The sequence below is a fragment of the Melospiza melodia genome, chromosome 2 (assembly GCF_035770615.1).
Source record: "Melospiza melodia melodia isolate bMelMel2 chromosome 2, bMelMel2.pri, whole genome shotgun sequence".
In the NCBI taxonomy this organism is placed as follows: Eukaryota; Metazoa; Chordata; class Aves; order Passeriformes; family Passerellidae; genus Melospiza; species Melospiza melodia.
Window position 1 is genome coordinate 61,238,582 of NC_086195.1, and position 20,447 is coordinate 61,259,028.

The 20,447-nt window shown below is 45.1% G+C and overlaps 1 protein-coding gene and 1 long non-coding RNA gene across 2 annotated transcripts; one reads left to right on the plus strand and one right to left on the minus strand.

Moving 5' to 3' along the window:
- The first annotated feature begins 3,942 nt into the window (after positions 1–3,942).
- On the plus strand, positions 3,943–19,439 carry PLA1A (phospholipase A1 member A). Its single transcript, XM_063148386.1, has 11 exons — positions 3,943–4,048; positions 5,144–5,345; positions 7,082–7,259; positions 7,981–8,089; positions 10,876–10,977; positions 11,784–11,873; positions 12,584–12,751; positions 13,811–13,900; positions 14,341–14,449; positions 17,777–17,941; positions 19,303–19,439. The coding sequence occupies exons 1-11, from the start codon at positions 3,964–3,966 to the stop codon at positions 19,385–19,387; spliced, it is 1,383 nt and encodes a 460-aa protein (XP_063004456.1). The 5' UTR covers positions 3,943–3,963; the 3' UTR covers positions 19,388–19,439.
- Positions 7,542–19,413, minus strand: LOC134414179 (uncharacterized). Its single transcript, XR_010026686.1, has 3 exons — positions 18,470–19,413; positions 16,145–17,573; positions 7,542–14,366 (listed from the first exon to the last, which is right to left on the minus strand). It is a non-coding gene; the product is annotated as an uncharacterized LOC134414179 (long non-coding RNA).
- Positions 19,440–20,447: the final 1,008 nt, after the last annotated feature.

Sequence of the window (20,447 nt, forward strand, 5' to 3'; positions counted from 1 at the left end):
CTTGTGTCTGTCTGTCCTGGGGAACACCAGCACAGCGCAGTGCTGGGAGGGAGGCTCTCACCACAGGTTTCTCTCTCAGATTTCTCTCAGCACACTCAGCCCCCACACTCACTGACGAGCTGCTGTGTTGGACTGTTCACTGCCCCTTTGAGAGACCTCAGCTTTGCACTCCACACATCACAATCAGAAAAAGAAATTGGCAGCCATGGGTATCTCCAAGCAGAGGTCCTACCAGAGTAAACACTGAAGTAATCCCAGCTCTGAGGGATTTTTCCCACCTTCATCTAGAAGTTACTGTAAGCTCCTTTGACTCACTGCTGAAGGCTGCATCATGAGCTGGAGTGACACTGCATCTTGAGCTGAGCAATGCTGTCTCATTCAGTTCTTACAGAAACAGGATTAATACTGATCCTTTCTCCACAGCTGCATTGGAATGCCATGACGTGTAGCTCACTTACAAATGGAGACAGGCCCATCCCATAAATTCCTTCTGCTCAGTGACATGGACACATCTGTCCCTTGGTTACCTTTTCCCTTCTGTTCTTAATCTCTGACAAGTGTCAGAGGGAGCCCCCCTACCCTGTAAAGGCTCCAAGTCACAGTGTTTATGCCAGAAATGTAACATGGCCATCTTCCTGCAGCACTCTCATGGCAGGAGCACACGTTCTCTGCTGCTGACTCATCCTCTTGTCAGGTAAAATGTCCTCCCAAGATGTCAGAGTCTTTGGATTGAACCTTGTTGCTGGGAGGGTGCTTGCACAATACAGCTTTCCTGTAGGTTCCCTAATCTGAATTCAATTCCCCCTAAAGAAAAAGTGGTGTCTGGTGCTTTTTGAAATGTCTTTGTTCATCTTCCTGATCAGACTGAAGAAATTCTTAATTAGGTTGTTCAACTAAATCTTTGAGGTTAGGAGAGAGAAATTTGAAGCAGACAGTTTCACTTTGAAACAGGTTATATTAGTTCCTTCCTGTGGAAGGAAATACAGAAGGTCACCCACATGCACTTAAGGCAGGCCTGTGTTCTTCCTACCGAGCTGCTCCACATTGTACAAGATGATTAGGGCTTCACAGGGCAGAGAAACTGAGAGAAAAACTTGAATCTGGAGGCTGTTGCCCTCACCCAGGCTCTTCTACTTGGTGATACATGGTAAGGATGCATTCTCCCTTAAGCATACCAGGTGGAAGATCCATAAAGTACTCAAAAAAGGCTCAGGTGGCTCTTTTTCCTCCTTTCCTGACAGAGTACCCAAGCAGACTTGCCCATGTTTTCTCTTCCTCGGTTGCCAAAACATCTTTGATGTTTACTTCCTGCTCTGTCATTGCTGGGACACACTTCTGAAAGCAGGGAGGTCAACTTGCTTTGAGATGAGGACTAATCCTGGTTCCTCTATCAATCCTGGGAACAATACACAGGAGTCTGCATGCTTAAACCAGAGCCATGGTTTCCACTTCACAGACAAATGACAGAAAATACAGGAGCTCTGAGACCAAGCATTCCAGCAGTAGGGGGGATCCAGAACTTAAAGAGCACTGAGCTAAGCTCAGGGTATATTTCATGCCCTTCTTCAGATGCAAAGGCCACAGGGAGAGGCTTTAAATAGTCATTTGCTTAGCTCACACTTGGCTTCCCACAAGGTCTGGTGCTGCTTCCCGACTGCATTGTTTCAGTATAAAAAACTAGTTTTCCAGGCTGAGTGAATTTTCCTGTGATCAGATTTCCATTTGACCATTGGGTATTGGCAGTGCTTACATGCCTCTGCCAGCTGTTGCTTTGTGGGTGGGGATTCAGCACTTTCAGCTGAGTTGGGCACTTTCAGCATTTTGAATGTGCAGACAGTACATTTTTAATTTTTTTTTTTTTAATTAAAAGAATCTGTGTATAAAATCAGGTTTGTTTGCTTTCACTATCCCTGACATTCACAAGCAAATCACACTGTGCTTCACGACTGTGTGCTGTAAGGGACTTTAAAAAGAAGTATAAAGTGATTTGAAAGTCTTTGCAATAGTGCTCCCATTGCCATTATAATCACTCCCATTGGGAAGCAAAATCAGTGGCATTATGTTCCTGAATTAATGCAACTGTAATTACTCTGTAATTAAGTTCACAAGCAATAAACAGAAAACAATTTATACTAAAATAGCTTTACTAATAAGAGCATTTAAAGCACAGAGTAACTTGAGTGGCTTTTGCTGTTTGCATATGAAATTGCCACAGTGTGCTGCTATAATAAAAAAAAAAATCCAGGAATTACTAAATCTGAGAATTCAGAAAAAAATACTGCTCAGGAAACAGAATTTTCAATTTCATTAAGACATTTCTTTTTAAAAAAACACCAGTTTTTTGCATTTGCAGAATTGTTAAGCACCAAGATGTTGTTTAAGAGCTCCGCAAATTCACAAAATAAAACCAGATCTGCAAATCTTGGCCAAAGCCATGTTTAACTCTAAGACTGTCATACTGGTGCCTGCTTTATATTGCATGGAATTTCAAAATTTCCATAGGACTTGGCAATGAAGGAATGGGCCCATTGGAGTGCACAGGCTTTAACTTACAATCTGAGAATTGTAAGATAAAATAAGATTAATCTGATGCTGGGGATGGAAAGATGAAGAGTGGGCTGGAAGCCAGGAGATGGCTATTGGCATTGCAGTTTTCAGTCTTGGAAAATTGATTGGGTTGACAAACTCAGGCACATATTTGTGAGACACTGACAATATCCTCTGACAATAAGCCAGCTTGATCCTGGAGGCAAGTACTTCAGGGTCAGAAGGTATCTCTGTATGTATCTCTGGGAGGATGCAGTTGGGGTGGGATTCAATAGTCCTCCAGGCCAGGCAGCTGAGGCTGCCTAACTTTCAGTGAAAACTGCAGAATTTTATCTCAGAAGATTTGGAAATACAATGAACTTCTGCCTAAAAGAGCCCCAAAGCCTTCAGCTGGAACAAACTGGGGTAAGGAAATCATTGCTATCACCATTAGCTCTAAAGAAAAGTAGTGTCTGATGCTTTTTGAAATGTCTTTGGTCATCTTTCTGGTCAGACTGAAGAAATTTCTTCATTAGGTTGTTCAGCTAAGCCACTGTAGATTAGTACCTGGACAGGGAACTTTGCTCATCGCCCTCCCTGCCATTTAGCACAGCCAGGGCCAAAGCTGCCTTGTCCAGCACGACAGACCAACACAGAGGCTACAGGTGTGTCCTTACCTGAAAGCCCATCTCAGCCAGGGATGTGGTACCTCCACATCACCAATGCCATGTTACACGTCTGGGGGTGCACTTATGCTCCTCCATCTGTATACACCAAAGTGGAAAAGTTTTTTATTCTAAGGTCTTTTTGGAGTATTTGCATGCTTATGATGCTGGTGCATTACTGAAGGGTGCCCCCACCCTAAAAGACGTAGTGTGGGCTTGTTATGGTGATATGACCAGCAGTTACATTTTAGCCTGCCTTTCCCAAACTTTTCAGGTGTAATCCACTGTTTTGCCTTATTTAGACTGTTACAGGTATCTGACCAAAAGCAGAAATACAGGAAAGACAGCAATGCAGTAGGAAAATACAATGCAAGGCTGATATGAAGTCCTGGCGTGGACTCACTGTGAAGCCTTGTGATAAACCAGCATCCCTAGTCAGAATTTGGCAGAAAGGTCTCAGTAGCAAGGATAAAGCACTGTAACTCTATCGCTTGCTGGGACTGGTTTCACTGCCTGATTTCTGAAGTGAGAATTTTCCCTTGAGGAAAGGGAGGTAGGGAGGAAAGGAAGGCCAACATCTCCTTTAAACAAAAAGTCAGTGAAGTCTCTGCTTCAAATTTTGACTAATCGTTTAATAAGAGCAGAGGTAATTTCTCAAAATCCAAATTAGGTAATTTTCCCAAAAGTGCACAGGCTGATTGATCATTACAGACTCAAGCTGATCATTAACCACAGCTGGTTTTCCCCTGTACAATCCTTTTACTTGTATTGGATGAACAGGAAGATGGTTGAAGATCCGAAGAGAAAACTGCTCATGGTTCTTGCGCTCCTCTTGCTGCCCAGCTCAGCACAAACAGGTAAGAAAAACATGAGTGCCTGGCAAGGGATTGAAGGTTATACAGAGAAGGATCTGAATTCAGTTCTCCCTAAACAAGCTGTATGTCAAGAGGTCCTGGCAATAACCTTGTTAGGTGCCGGGGACAAAAAGTAGTGCAAGAATGGTCCTGTCTTCTCTTATGCTTTGATTCAATCACTCTCAGTGATTGAATTCCATTAACCTGATTTACAAGAATGATCCAGGTTTGCCCTGAAGTGTAAGGAAAAGGGACCACTTGGACTCTGGCAATGGCATCTTTGCCACATTGCTTCAAAAGGTCAGCGAGTGTGATCTGCATTAGCTGAGAGAAAAATAAACAAATGCCAAATTCCACTTCTTTCTTTAATTGTACTGTCAATGAGACTGCCTTAGTGATCACATCTACAGTCACACATCACCTGCAGCTTCACTGCAGTGCACCTCCTGCCTTACCTTTACTGATGATCCCCCTCATCTTATGCCATTTCTGACACCGTGCTGGCACTGGACCCACTTTTGCTACTTAGACTGGCTCATGACCTATATTTTCTCCAAGCTGATCTCTAAAAATATCTCTTTCTTCCTTGTCAGTGCTCAGGAAGACAGAAATAAACAAGAGTAAGGAATAGTCACATCCTTTTAGGGGAATCTGAATATTGAATCTCGCCCCTTTGTGCTGACCTGTAGGCTGTGTTTTGTCTAGCTGGTGTAAAGTACCTTCTGAGGGAAATTGGGAAGCTGGTTGTTTGATTTAAAAATAGATAAATGAATGATTATTTTATCATATGTCAGATTCAAGGCTGCTTCACCTCCTCCAGTCCAGAAAGGGAAGGTGCATGTATTGTCATTGCAGCAGGATGCTCTACACCAGCTCTTCAAGTGGCACTGCTAGTGACACACACTGCTGAACTTTTGTGCTTGCTTTCCAGCCTACATTTGCTCAGGTGTAGCTCATAGCTGCAGATCAGATGTTTATTTTTTTCTGCCTGTTTATTTTTTCTGCTACTTTCATTTTCCTGATGAATTAGAATGAGGGGTGGTTTTGTCCCATTGCACAGACCCAGACTAAATGTGCCACTCCCTCCCTCCTGTGCAGGGAATACAGACAGGCTCTCAGAGCATCACTGTGTGGACTTCCAGAGAGCCAACCTCCTACGGGGCAGCAAACTCAAGGTCCAGTTTCTGCTGTTCACTTCCTCGAGCCCCAGCTGTGGAGAGCTGATTTCAGCTGATGATGGCATCAAGAACCGCAGCTTCAACAGCAGCCTGGACACCAAAATCATCATCCATGGCTTCAGGTGAGAGACAGAAGAGCACTGTGACTAGGTTTTCACTGGTGAATTAAATACTGCCCGAGCTTTCCCAAACACTGGGTGGGCTGGCATGTCCTGCTTGTGTCACCTTCTTGTCTCCCCAGTAGAGTGGCTGCATGAAAAACAACTCCTAAGAGCAGAGACTGGGATTCTCACCCCCAAACTGGACCCAGGAATTTTATAGGAGGCTGTTGGTGGAAAATGCTGCTGATACCCCACATTACAGCACAACTTGAAGTCCTTTAGTTTGTGACTAGTTGCCTTTTCTTGTGTGTGCTTCACACCCTTTGGAGCCTAAAAAAAGTTAGAAATTAGTATAAATTTCTTCTTTCTCTTTCTTTCTTTCTTTCTTTCTTTCTTTCTTTCTTTCTTTCTTTCTTTCTTTCTTTCTTTCTTTCTTTCTTTCTTTCTTTCTTTCTTTCTTTCTTTCTTTCTTTCTTTCTTTCTTTCTTTCTTTCTTTCTTTCTTTCTTTCTTTTTTCTTTCTTTCTTTCTCTCTTTCTCTCTTTCTTTCTTTCTCCCTCCCTTCCTCCCTTCCTCCCTCCCTCCCTCCCTTCCTTCCTTCCTTCCTTCCTTCCTTCCTTCCTTCCTTCCTTCCTTCCTTCCTTCCTTCCTTCCTTCCTTCCTTCCTTCCTTCCTTCCTTCCTTCCTTCCTTCCTTCCTTCCTTCCTTCCTTCCTTCCTTCCTTCCTTCCTTCCTTCCTTCCTTCCTTCCTTCCTTCCTTCCTTCCTTCCTTCCTTCCTTCCTTCCTTCCTTCCTTCCTTCCTTCCTTCCTTCCCTTTTTCCTTTTTCCTTTTTCCTTTTTCCTTTCTTCTGTCTCTCTGTTTCTTTCCCTCTCTTCCCACATCTTTCTCTTTCTTTCCTTTTTTCAACATTGTTAGTTACGAAGTCTTTTCTTTAAGATTCTTGTCCCTTTAAATTGTCTTCTTGGATTTCATGCCCAATAGCCTGGGTGAGTGAGACATTTAGAACCCCAAGCAGACAGATTATCCTTCTGTTCTTGAAAGTGTTGGGATTGGAGCTGGGTTTTTCTTTTTAACTGCCATCATTCTGTAGGATTCTGTGCCATTTTTCAGTCAGGTGTGACCATATAATATTATTTGATTTGAAGTGCAGAAGCCTGAATAGAAAGTGCATAGAAAACCAGGATGAAACCACAGCAGATACTGCAGGGTCTTCTCAGAAAACCAGCTGTTGCCTTCAAGAGAGACAGCACATTCTTCACCAGATGACATTAGGGGAACTGGGCAGAACACAGCCTCCTTGGTTTTCCTGGAATTCTTTGGTATAGATTCTTATTTTTGATTGTCTAGAGATGAGAAAATGTAGCAATGAAAACCAGGTGATCTGGGCAAGGACTTCCTGCCAGTGGCAGCAGAGAAGGATCCAGGTGTTCCCAGTCACCTCACTTACTCCAGGTGGGCTCTCTGGTAGCTGAATGAACCACAGACACAGTGAGATCTCAGCCTGTGCCCTGCAAATGTTATCTCATTCATTAAAACATCTGGGTTCCCTCCAAAATCAGAGCAGAAAGTGTTATTACACCACCACAAAAAAACCAAAACAAAATCGAGATGTGGGTGTCTAGCACCAAAAATAACTTCCAGCCACTGTCTGGCAGCCTCCTCTGAGACATGTGAAGCCTCAGCACCAGAGAACAACACAGTGGCACAGGCCCTGCCTGGGGAACAGCTAACATCCTTGTCTCTGGTGACTCCTCAGGGCTTTGGGTACCAAACCTTCTTGGATTGAAGGGCTTGTCCAGGCCATACTGCACACCAGCCAGGTGAATGTGATTGCAGTGGACTGGGTCTATGGGTCTACAGGAGACTATCCCTCTGCAGTGGAGAATGTCACACAGCTGGCCCTCGCCATCTCACAGTTCATCAGCAAGCTCCTGGTAAGCCACTGTGCATTTCCAGTGCAGGGGAATGGCCAGGGAGCTGCTCCCAACCTGCTCTACCCAGGAGTTGGACAAGTGGATTTTTTATTCCAGATTTTTCCTTTTACCCTTCTTTCAGTCCTGGCTTGAGCATGCCACCATTTTTCTTCTTCCCTTCAAGTTTTGACATTTTCTGGAAAAAACCCAGTTGTCAGCTGCCTCTCTAGTTCAGAACAAACCTATAGTCTGCCTTGGGTCGTCTCAGATGCATATTCACTGGACAGTCTTCTTCTGCTGCTGAGAAATTTTGTCCAGGAAGCTAGATGGAGTGAGACTATAATTTGAGGCTATAATATATTTGCTCTGGGCTTCAGATAGACTTCCCAGTATGTGGAAGTACCTAGATGTGCCCCATTCTCTTCATGCCAAGCACAGCTGAACAAGACTTCTGCAATCAGGGGGATGAATCCTTGTGTTAACCAGCTACATGTAAACTCTCCATTAAGTGTTTGCTGTGCTGACCAATCTGTTTAGAGCTGGGTTTGCATCTGTGGACCTGAAGAAAGGCCCTGAAAAACAGAAAGTGCAACCCATCATTTCCTTGAGTATTTGGTTTCCCACTGTACACCTCAAAAGCAATCCTACATTAGGAGAGTTATAGAGTTGCTGTGTGGGCTGGCACAGGGTATTTCACCTTTCTGCTCCAGAAAGAGTAATTTGTATTATTGTCACCCTGCAGGCCCTGGGAGTCTCAGGGACATCTATCCACATCATCGGGGTGAGCCTGGGAGCCCACGTCGGGGGCCTGGTGGGGCACTTCCACGGCGGCCGCCTGGGACGGATAACAGGTATCACATTCTGAGTCTGGGGTCCTCACCTGTCCTTCGGGAGAGAGAATGAAAGAGCAATAAAGGGGAGTCATTCAGAATGGTCTTTTCATTTCATAAGGCTTATGGGCTTCTCCCTAGGTTCTGACAGCGCCTTTCCAGCATCAGTCCGCTCCATGCTGCCAAAAGAACACAAGCATTTGCAGAAAGGTGCTTCCACCTCTGCTACACTCATCAAATTGGTGCCAGCTTACCATTGGTACGAGCCCTCATTACCAGTGAAAGCCCACAAAAACCCAGAAGCTTTGCTTCCAAATTATAGCATGCACATGAGGTTCTTAGAATTAAAGCCCACAATGCAGTTTTGGGGGGAGCAGCAGGATTGAGCTGCTCTGCAAGAAAACATGAGCTGAGAGCCAAGGGGACAGTAAGGTGGGCAGTGGCCTCACAGACAAGGGATGCAGTCCTACTGTGTCTGGGCAGGAGAGCAGAGCAGGTGCAGTGACAGGAACCAGGGTCATGCACAGTCTAGTTTGTAGTGATAAGGCAAGCCCAAGACCAAGCTGGGAAGTCAAGTCAGGACCAAGGCTGACCCACAAGGCAAAGGCTAGGGCATGGCATCCCTACCACACAGCTCAGGCATGGAACAAATGCAAGAAGAGCCTGAGCCAACATTGGGAGGACCCAGATGAGGCTCCTTGCTGTTCTCCCCCACGAGCTGGCTGTTTTCACAGTAGGCTGGGCTAATGCCACCCAAACAGAGTGTGCACCAAACAGAGCTGACCTTAAACACAGCCAGAGGTGTGAGGAAGAGACTCCACTGGAGGAATTGCAGAGCAAAATGGTTATAGGCTGATCCTGTCACTTAGAGGTTTTGGTGCACTGAGGACCTGTTCAGCCTTTAGGTGTGAAGCATGAATAAAGTCACAGAATCATTTAGGTAAGAAGAAACTTTGGAAGGTCTCTCTAGTCCACACACTACCACCACCACCCCTTCTCAAAGTGGGGCTGCATTGTATGTCATATCAGATTGTCAAAGGTCTTACTAAATTCTGGGAATGACTAACAGAGATTCGTTTTGATAGGAGGGGAATGCCACTACGAAGGAACAGACAAAGTCTCCAGCAGTGTGGCCTAAACTCCTGCTGCCTCAGCCCATGCTGGTCTGTCTCACAGAGGTATCCTCAGGAAGGGTCTCACTCCACTCTTGGCTGGGCAGTCCAGAGAAATGTTGGTCCTGTTTTCTCAGATACCTATGCTGCATGAAATATGGGCATTTCTTTACAGGAAATGAATTTCATGTTGAGCCCTGGTTAAAGCTGTGAATCAAAGTTAACATTAGGAGAAATTTAGAGTTGCCTCTGTCCTGCACTAGAATTTTATGATCAGTGATGTCTTCAGATGAGCAGAAGCAGACACAATTCCATGAAACCACAGTAATTAACTTCTGAATCAAGCACTCTTCCCCTATATGTTGTCCACATGTAATAGAAGCTTTGCAGATTTATTTATTCCATTTTTAACTCTGCTTGAATACAATCCCTTTTCCACATTCTTGTTTATCCTGTGATTTCATAGGCACACTGGGCATTGCAGATTCCAGTTCAGATTTAGGATCCTGAAGACAGGTTGGCTTAGACCCAAGATATGCCTGATCTCAAGTCCTGCCTCCTCACAAATTCCTCACACAGGAATTTGACCCCAGAGCAACAATTTGCTGGAGTGTATGTTCATATAAGGTTTCTGCCTCCTCACTAAGAATTTTATGCCATGCTAAATAACAATTCTCAGTATCTTTTAAAGCTTTTAACTACAACTTGGTCTGTAGAAGTGGGTGGGGAACCTCTCAGCTTTTTGTGCATTTCAAGATTAAAGAGCATTAAAGTCTTATTTTTAGCTTTTATTTACAGAAATAACAGAAAAGAAGGTTTTTTCCTTCTTTTTCTCCTTCCCTCTCTCCTCACAAATGCAGACATGCCCATTTGTATATTGTTGATACTGCCTTCTCCATGGAGAATTAATGAGACTGAGTCCAAAGCTGTGAACCCAGCCACCTCCAAGGTTAATGGCACAAGGAGCAGACCTGCTTCCTAAACTATTGTTGCCTGGGGAATGACAAAAAGTCTTGTGAGGTTACTTTTCTATAAAATGAGAACAGGATAAACCTCAGGAAAAAGAAACCAAACAAACAAAATCTGCTTCTTGGTATTGCCAAGGATACTTTTCTGTGTTCCTTTGAGTCCACAGAAATTACTCTAGGAGGAAGTTTTAGGCAAAAATGTAGATGATTGCCAAAGACTCAGTTTTATTTGTGGGGAAAGGGTTCAGAAGCCTCTTTGGTTTAAAATTGTTAGGTAGTATGAAACTTGTGTAATTCCTGAGTTGGTTAATGCCTGGGTGCTGAATTCACTGCTGATCTGCAGTGACATTTCTCAGGCTGTAGTCATAATACACACGGCAGCACAATTTGGGAAGGCATTGAAAAGTTTGATTCTCTTTCACCAAACTCCAAGAGCCACTATTCACCCACTCTGTTAGTGCTATTTAAGGCTCAGTCATGGCTTTACAGCATAAAACTTTTAGATAAAACACTGCCAAAGGGTGTGGAACAGTGGGAACAATACAAGGAAGCTGTAGTGGAGGTTGCTTCTAGCAGAAACTATTCTGGAGCTTAATCGCTGAGAACTGGGAATAATTTATTATATCTGCCTAGCACTATTTTTCAAGTTTTAGATAAAATAACTGGTCCAGAAATAAGAAAGAGAGGGGCTGAAGAGTACTTGTTGAGGTGTTTGATTTTATTCCAGCCCTGGATCCTGCAGGCCCCAAGTACACCAGAGCCAGCCCCGAGGAACGCCTGGATCCTGGGGATGCCCTCTTCGTGGAAGCAATTCACACTGATGCTGACTGTAAGCTGGCTTCTCTCTTCCTCAGCCTGGCCTCCTGTTCCTGCTGACAGCATTATTGCTAAAGAGTCTGTAGACCATTGTCCCTCTTTTTGCCAAACTGCTATGAGTTCAAGTTCACTCTTGAGGAAGATTCTTGTTAAGAAAGGTTTTGATGATGAATTCGTACCCCGGAGCACTTTAAACAACAGACAGGCAGAGTTTGCTACAGCAGAGTGAGTTTATGCAGAACCACCTCAGCATGACTTTTACTGCCTGAAGAGAATTTATAGGTCTAGCCTCACTTTGTTTTTCCTGCCTGATGTAAGACAGGTGCCACCCAGGGTGCTGTTGGAAAGTAACAGAGTCAAATCAAAAGCTGACACAACAACAGAGAAACTTCTCTAAAGCACTGAGGATCTGCATAGGCAGAACATGTGCTAAAGAATGTGCCTTTGGGTGCCTTTGAGTGACACCTTTTGCCTGAAGACCATGAAAACCTCTACCAACACAACTCTCAATTATCCTTCACAATCCCACATTAAGGCTGGGGTCAGTTTAGTTCTCCTTTACATAGAATCAAGACCTAGAGTTGCTGAGCTGGTGGTTAAGACAGTTTCCAGTCATTCTGATGGCAGGGGCTGAAGCATTTTCTGCTCCATGCATCAAACCTGCGCATGTAGAAGCAGGATATCTGGCCTTTATGTCTCCAGCATTAGGGCTGGCTTCAGTACTACTAAGTTAGTTATTGGGACCTGTCATCAACATGTAGGGTAAAGCCTACAGAAGAGCCAAGGCTGAGAATGAAGTGGCATTTCACCTCCTTTCAGATTTTGGGATCCGGATTCCTGTCGGCCACATCGATTACTTTGTCAATGGAGGCAAAGATCAGCCAGGATGCCCCCGGTTCATCTCTGCAGGTAAGAACACCCTCTGGCCAAGCAGAGAGCTTTCATGGCCATTTAGCAGACTCTGAAAATGCTGTTTGGCAAGCAGCTCTTGCTACAGCCAGGGCAGTCAGCAAAGCGAGACAAACATATTCACAGCCCACACCTCTTCTTAGCAGTACAAGAAGCAGGTGACATTAAAATCACATACAGATCAAGTGTCTTGGCAGCACCACTGTCAGGAGATGTGATTTTGGTGATGCTTCTCTGTGACACAAAACCCTAGCTTCAGTAGAGATAACACTTTGCTAGAAAGGCTCCTAGGTAGCACTAAAAAAAGCTGCTTTTTGCTTTCATGCTGGAAGTTGTGTCTACTTAGAGAGACAGTTTGTACAATTACTGTCCTTTTCTTCTAGAGAAGAGGACTTTCCACACTAAACAGTGTGAACTCTTTAACATTCAAATATGTTCTGTATGAGTCAGCTGCATTGAGGGTCAGCTTTCCTGAGACATCTATGTTACCTCATTTCCCATAGTTACTCTTCTAACTTCCTGTAGAACTTTTCTTGTAGTGGGATCTGGGCTTGTAGCCACAGAAATGCCCTGCAAAATGTTATTAATGGGAAGGTCATCACTGCAGTAACAGTGTTCCTTCACTCCCAGCTCCTTGGGAATGAGCAAAAAGCCTGAAGCTGACAGGAAAACTCATGGCTGCTTTTCTCTGGTTGATGTTTTCCCTGCAGGCTACAACTTCCTGATCTGCGATCACATGCGGGCTGTGCATCTCTACATCAGTGCCCTGAGCCACCCCTGTCCCGTCGTGGGCTTCCCCTGTGCAAGTCATCAAGATTTTCTAAATGGTCATTGCCTGGACTGTGCAAAACCCTTCCTGTCCTCCTGTCCCAGAATAGGTACAGTATCAGCATGAGACCTGCCCAGAGCAGATGGCAATACTTTCCTGATGGTGTCAGTGCAGAGCACAGGATGTAGTCCAGATTTCTCTGAGCAGGATTTGCTTTGGATCTGTTTGGGAAGAGTGACAAGCTGTTTCATTTTCAGGCTTCTGTAGATACAATATGAAAACTCATATATTAACCATGGTAGAACAGCAAAATCTTGAACATTTCTGATCGTTAAACATTTCCTAGATATGTGTTGAAAGAGAGTTTCCAGAATTGCCATCCAGAATCAGTAGGCAATCAGCTCAAAAAAAAATGTCTTGTTTAGCGAAGCAACTGGAAATTTTAGTTCAAGCCTGAAGTCCCAGCCTTCTACACCTCTCAGTGTTGCTGAGTCACCTCCTTTTCATAAATTTCTGCCATGGTCACCCCAAAGATGAACTCTTTGGACTGGTAGAAGGTAGCAGGTGCCTCTTTTAGGCTTCTGAAGCTGGGCTGTGGCATCCAAGTGTCCTCTGCTGCTATTTGCAGTATGGTACCAGAGGAACATAAAGAGAGGCCTTTTTTAGTATAGGTTCTCTCAGATCAGCAAAATGGCTCTCTCACCAAACCATTTTGCCAGCTATTCAATGATGCAAGCCACAAGTTATGATGGTTTCCTCATTTGACCAAGGAATTCCATTTCCCTTGTGTTTGCACTGTCATTTACATCTGCACCAAGTTCCCTGACTTGGTAGTCCTTGGTCTTGCTCATTTTGCACAAATGCCTCTGACAGCACACTTTGTTGGCAGAGGAATGAAAAGAAAGCCACCAAGAGGTTCTCTGGGGATGGTTACCTGGGGTAGCCAGTGGAGGTTTTCTGAGGGAATGTTAACCTGTCAGACACCACAAACGTGTACTTGCTCTGATTTGCACTGGTCTAAGAAAGGGACCTGTTCTCCAAGACAGGGGAGTCAGGCAGGGTGAAAAGGAGGTGACTGATACATATTATATTTCTGTTATATTTCTTACTTATATTTCTGTTCTGTCATTCATGGCTTTCCCTGCACTGACTTTATTTCCCCCTGCAGGCCTGCTGGAGCAGGCAGGTGTCAACATGAGCAGGCTGCCCCAGGAAGTGAAAGTTTTTTTAATGACCAGTCCTTCAGCCCCATTCTGTGGTAAGTAGCATGAGAGAAAAAGGAGCCAGAGGATTTTGGCCAATGGAGCAGATCCTCTGAGGATAGGTAGTTACAGCACACTGCCCCATCATAGTCAGCTGCTGTGGGCAATGGGGCCTGAGACACCACTGAAGAGAAATAACCCTGCACATCTCCTCCATAAACAGATTTGTCAGTGTGGTCACAGCCCTGAACTAACACAGCCATGTGTGTTCCAGGGCTGAAGTACAAGGCATTGAAAATGCCTGTCTGTTCACACTGGGCTATACAGACATGCCCCCTGTGCCTCACACAGCAGAGAGACTTGATTCTTTCTTATGTCTGGTCAATCTTTTCTGCTGGTGGGGCCAGGGAATGAGTGCTAGAGCCCTTCTTCTGTCATGGGCAGGTCCTACAGATAGTATGTGTTCTCACATTCACATTCTTTTCTTCTTGCTCAGTCCACCACAGCCTGGTTGAGTTCCAGCTGCAGAAGAAAAGAAACAGAGTCACCATCATTGAGATCAGTTTCAGCAGCAACAGCACCAAGGACACAACAAAGATCACCATGTGAGTGACAGTGCTTGCTTCTGGCCTGTTTTTTCCCATCTCCATGAGTAAGGATGTTTTATCCTAGTCCAGGAAAAGCACAACAACAGTGTATTTCCCTAAGTGATGAACCACAACCTTGTTTCTTGAGTCCCATCCCATTTTCCTTAAATGCCTTGAAGAATCAGGCATGTGCTACCATTACTCAGTAACCCTGACTGGGTCCATGTCTTCTCCAAGTGCACAAAGCAGTAGGAACAGCCTGGGAGCCCCAGATTTGGATCCTTTTGTGTGGCTACACTGGTTCGTTTTCCACACCATACCCTGACCTGGCTCCACTTCAATCACTGTCAAACAGTTATTAGCCCTGCTCTGGCAGACAGGGGTGGCTTACAGCAGGGCCCCAATCCACCAGAGGCTCCAGAGGGATGGACGTCGTGGCTTAGACATTTCTCTTGATGCCCAAGAGGGCAGCAGTTGCAAAGAGGAGTCAAGTGCACCTCAGCACAGTCAGAAATGTGTCAGGACTTGTTGCCTCTGCAGTAAGGGAGCAATGCTCTCACTCCCATTGCAGGCAAAAGCAAGGGGCAGGGGACCTGGTGTGGACAGAAAGATGCCTCTTGAAAGCACCACCCTCCACCAGACTGAGTCTGAATTAAAAGATCAGACTCCACAGCTTCCACAGCTCTTGCCACCAGGGGATCTCCCCACCACAACAAAATCCCCAGAGTCTTCCTCACTTCTTCCTACTCCTGGCCCATTGCTCTGGACTGGGAACCACAATGCAGCTAACACATGCTGCTGGCTGCCTCAGGAAGCAGGACAGCAGCCTGATAAAGAGTCCCAGCCGGCTCTCCCAGCATCTCAGGGGTTCCAGTGCTGGCTCCCACACAGTCCTTACTGCTAAGCCAAAATATTGTGACCTGAAGCTAACTGTGTTGCTGATTCAGTGGGCACCAGGAGGCAGGGGGAGAAATGGGGAAGGGGAAGCCACATTCCAGGGTACTTTCCAGAGTGACGCAGATGCTTGGTCACAGATTTCCAGCCAGGCACCAGAATTTGGGTTTGTACTCCAGCCTGGTGGAGCTCAGTCTGTTCAACTCCTCCTGGTTTGGAAGCCAAATCTGCCTTTTCCACAGATGCAGGAGGGAAGAAATGGTGGTGCCCAGGTCAGAGCAGGAGCCGTGCAGCGCTCCCACTGGCAGCTGTCGGACACCAGGTTTGGTGGGAGTCCAGCAGGAGGCATGTGAGCACTGGAGGGAAAGGAAGTGAGCCAGGCAGGCAATCCCGAGGCTTTGCTGTACCCTCCGGTTTAATGAGACAGTGGAGTTAGAGCAGGGTAACCGAGCCAGAGATGCCCTGCGGGGGGGAGCAGCAGCTGTGTTTCTCTTAAATGCCTTTCTTAGAAACACAAGGCTAAACTGAAAAATTTGCTTACAGCTATAAACCTACAGATTTGAGAGTATAAAATTGACGATACCCATTTTATTTCCCACTCGTAGCAAAGGGCAAATTTCCCTGCCGTAGGCAAAGCTCAGCCTTCCAGCGCAGTCAAGCTCAGAGTATCAAATGGGCATCTAAACATAGATCCTCACATCACAGTTGAGACACTGATCGATCAGTGACTTATCTCAGATGATCTGTCATGTATATCATGCTGCAGTTTCCCAGAAGTGCAGAGGGACTTACTTGGGAGTGTTCAGCTAAAGGACTCACATGGTTGTGTCTTGCCTCAAACTGCCCTTCTCGTCTCCTCTTCCAAATATCCACTCCAATCTTACTTCTCCCCACATGTTGCTCAGAATGTCCCAAGAGACATGTCCCCAGGCTTCAGTAGCTGACATGGATGGGCCTGATGAGTGAGGAGTTTGTTACACAGGACACTTCCCAGCTGCACCACTGTGTGCTTACACATCACATGACATCATCCCCCATATCCAAGAAAACATACCTCTGAAGCCAGCCAAGTCTCATATATCCATCCAAACGTTGTGCAGGATTGGACCAAGTGTCAGTCCCAGCAGTGGCTCTTCCAACATGGTTAACTGTACAGCATTCCTCTGTCCATGGACAACGTGCCATAGAGAGATGGCCTCCATTTGCTATCCATTATTCACTTTTATAACCACAATTTTGCCATGTTTCTTATTTTTAGCAGCTTCAAGCCAGACACAGACACACAAAACCCAGCAACTACTGCTGCAGTCTAAGGGAGGGACTGGGTGTGCTGCTGTGGGTTGGCTGCTGTGAGTGCTGCTGTAAGCCTGTGCCTGAGAGTTACTTTGGTTAGCAGAATTGTAGGCTCTTCCTGACCCTTTTGTCACCTCTCTCCTTTCCCTGCCATCATGTTTCTGATCAGACAGTCACCCAGGTGGTTCTGGGACCGTGCCAAGCCAGCTGCACACATCATTCTTCATGAGCACAAGGAAATCAATGATCTCCATGCTCTAGGAGGTGCCAAATAGATCAAGTGCAAGCCCCCCCGGATGGACTCCATAGAAGGGACTTAGAATACCTGGGCAGCACAGATCTCTGGCACACAACTCACTGGGCTCTGGTCACTGGCTCATTACCAAACCTCTGTCACTTCTCAGTTCACATTGCCTGGGTAAGAGCATAGGGATGGACATAGGTCTATCTATCCAAGCATCCCACCTTCAACATGATCAAAAACAATTAGCTACAGAAGAGTATAAAAAATATCTCTTAGCAAGCATGTAGCAATACTTCCCCAAAGAGTTTCCCTGTGTCTAGTTACATCTCAGGGACTTTCATAGCCAAAGATGAGATCATTATCCTTACTAGCTTCTCTATTCCACAAACCTGTCCAGTCTCCCTCCCTTGACTTGGACAGCCATATGAACTTCCTGGCATTCACAACATCCCAAAGCAAGGATTATAACAGCTGGAAAGGAGTGGTACTCTGTGCAGTGGGCATTCTTTTTGAGCCTGACACCTCTTAGCTTTCTTTGAGGACCCCAGCTTTTGTACTGATCCCCACTGATCCCTATCCATGCCATTCACCGTTTCATAGATGTTGACTTGTCTACTGCTTACCTCTCTGTGGCAAGCTGAGCAGTGTCTCAGTCAATATGCAAGAAAGAAGAAGAGTTGGTGATGGAAGGCTATTTATACAGCAATATTCCTGAATACAGAGATAAAACATGGAGAGACAGCCTGTAAAACACTCATGCAGTGTCTTATTTTGACAGACGAGTCTTGTCACTCCATTTTGTTATGTGAGGGCTTCACAATAACACTGCAGATTCCTCCAGTGTTTCCATGGATGTGCACTGTATCTGCAGGCTGGCTGAACACATCCTTCACATCTCTCATCCTGCCTTGCAGACCCAAGGACCAGGAGACAGGCAAACGGCTGCTGGCACACCGACTTCCCCTCTGCCAGATAAACACTGTGACCCTCAAGTATATCCCCAGGAATCATTTTTGGAGCAAGGATGAGCCATCCATTGTTGGCAAGTTCTGTGTAGCACCACTGCCTCTCAATAGCAGGTAAGCCTCAGGAATCTCATACAGGGATGCACTGAGCCTATGGATGCAGCCTGTGGTTTGGTTTGCATTTTTTCTTCCTGTTTAGGGAAACACTTGAAGAGGTTTTTGCATCACCTCTGTGTCCCCATGTAACTCATTTTGTACTAGTGAAAGAGAAAAGCTGCAAAGGTAGTTGTCTGGGAATTTTTTAAAATTCTTCCCCCAGGATAAAAGTGTTGTGCCATGGAAGGAATAGGGCTGCAACTCACATCACCTTGAAGATACTTAAGTCACAAATCATGGCAAAAGCTTGTACTAACTAGAATTTATTCTTTTGTCCTTGTTTGCCCTCTCCATCTTCCCCTGTCTAAAATGGGCCCCCATGTAAAACATGACAGGTAAACATTTTTCAGTGTGAGACAACAGAAGAACAATAGTATATTTCTATGTCTTATACAGCAAGGTTTATAAAGCTCTAAGGCTATAGACAACCATTTTGACATTTTCTAGGTCAGACATGGTAGAGTATATGCCTTCAGCCATAGTTACCTTTCCCAGAGTAAAAGCAGCCAAGTCCTTCTCATCCTGAGAGAGATAATTGTCTTCTCCATAATGCAACATTCTTGACAGGAGTTTTGCAGATCCAAAGTTCTTGCAGGCAGGACAAAACAGCTGGGTTTATTTTATACACATTGAATTGTCCATCCACATTGTTGCTGAAATGCTGGCTCAAGGCTGCGGCAAGCTAGTGGATACTTCAAAGTAGGTTCAAATTCTGTTTTGATGGACAGTAAGGAGGCTGAAGTTCTACTATCTATCTATCTATCTATCTATCTATCTATCTATCTATCTATCTATCTATCTATCTATCTATCTATCTATCTATCTATCTATCTCCAGTAGGCTCAGACAGGGGAAGAAAAAAGGCAATGCTATATAAATACCAAGTACTCCCTTGAGTATAAGGACTATTCCTTACTGGCATGTTTTGCACTCCAGAGTTGGGATGGGAGTTTTTATCCCTTATGAATGGGACAGCAAGGGACATTGCCTGAAAGAGGTGCTAACCTGCACCCCTGGAAGCACTGGACTTGGCTTTGGTACAGACAGAAATCTGTAGAGTTGCACAGGCTCACAACTGTGCTCCTGTCACTATGCTGGGAGCACTCAGAGCAGCAGTGGTGCTGCTCAGGTCAAGGGAAAGGTGAAGGACACAAGTCCATGCACACCCTTCCTGCCAGTTCATCCCAGCCAGAGCATAGCACCCCATTCCCTATCCTTGGCAAAGCAGTTCAGAGTCCAGCACTTTTCTTGCTTCTGTGTTAGGATAGCAATCTGCACCTGCCAATGCCCAGCCTGACCTCTCTGTGCTCTTCCCACAGCAGGACAATGTCATGTCTGCCCTGGAGCCTCACCCTCCCCAGCAAAACAGACACCTCCTATGACCTGCCTGCTGCTTGTGCCTAGCTCTGCCTTCAGGACACACAGAACCAGAAGAGAGTCCTAAACCTATTGCTGCTCTCTTCTCCCAGATGATACTTTCACCATAAAACTAGATGGGTTTTTTACTCCCTGCATTAGAGACAAGATGTCAAGGAAAACAAGTGCATGGCAGATTGACAAGTACAAGGTTAACTTGTTACAGCAAAATCTTCCAGTTAAAAGACTGGATTGATGCTTTTGTCTCACAGGTTCTGTATCCAGCTCTCAAAGTGAGACAGGAAAGTCATTTAATCTCAAGGCTTGAATCTGTATGAAAGAAGGAGTGGATAATATAATTCTTTTTATAGTGGGAGTATTAGTATAATTCATTAGTGGTTTATATATAAACTGTTCTGTAATCTTCATATTAAAGGTGAGAGCTGTTATTTTTCCTCAGCAAGAGGAAACTGTGGTCCAATTTTGGCACACGAAGGAGTCATTCTTAGCCAGAGCTCCAATGGGAAACTCACTAGTTCCATCCACAAGCTGCTTTCAGAGGGAGACCCTATTGATTTCACAGCACATAAATCTCTCTGAAGCTCACATGAAGTGAAGCAGGCACCAGGAGCAGCACAGAGCTCTCACATCCCATTTTGCACTGCTTTCACCATCTGCCCAGAATAGAAGGTAGTAGGAGAATGGAGCACTGTAGCAATAGGGCCACCTACCACAAATGAATCCCAGGAGCTCAGCACAGCCATTCAGAACCTGAAAAAGTAGTCGAAGTCTGGAAATAAGTGGTGAAAGATTACAGTGAGATGCATGGCCACAGAAACAACTCACCCACACCTTTTCCACACCACAATACATATGCAAATTAAAGAGGTGACAAGTCTTTCATCATTTCTGACCACAAATCACATCTTCTGTTGACCATTTTCTCTGGTTCCCTGTACTGGCTTCACTGAGAGACAGAAAAGTGCACCAGGAATTCCATGATCAGGGATGAGAGACATGCTAAAAGCATTGAAGAATTGTCTCAAGTCATTTGCCATGAGCTGTCACTCCTGCTCCACTAGACAGTGTCACAGCAGGATTAGCTCCT

Bases quoted from the DNA above. Each gene is read 5' to 3' on its own strand.
- PLA1A (XM_063148386.1), top strand. From the start codon at position 3,964: ATGAACAGGAAGATGGTTGAAGATCCGAAGAGAAAACTGCTCATGGTT. The intron at 11,874-12,583 runs GTAAGAACACCC...TTTTCCCTGCAG, and splicing joins CCCCCGGTTCATCTCTGCAG to GCTACAACTTCCTGATCTGC. The intron at 17,942-19,302 runs GTAAGCCTCAGG...CTCTTCCCACAG, and splicing joins CCACTGCCTCTCAATAGCAG to CAGGACAATGTCATGTCTGC.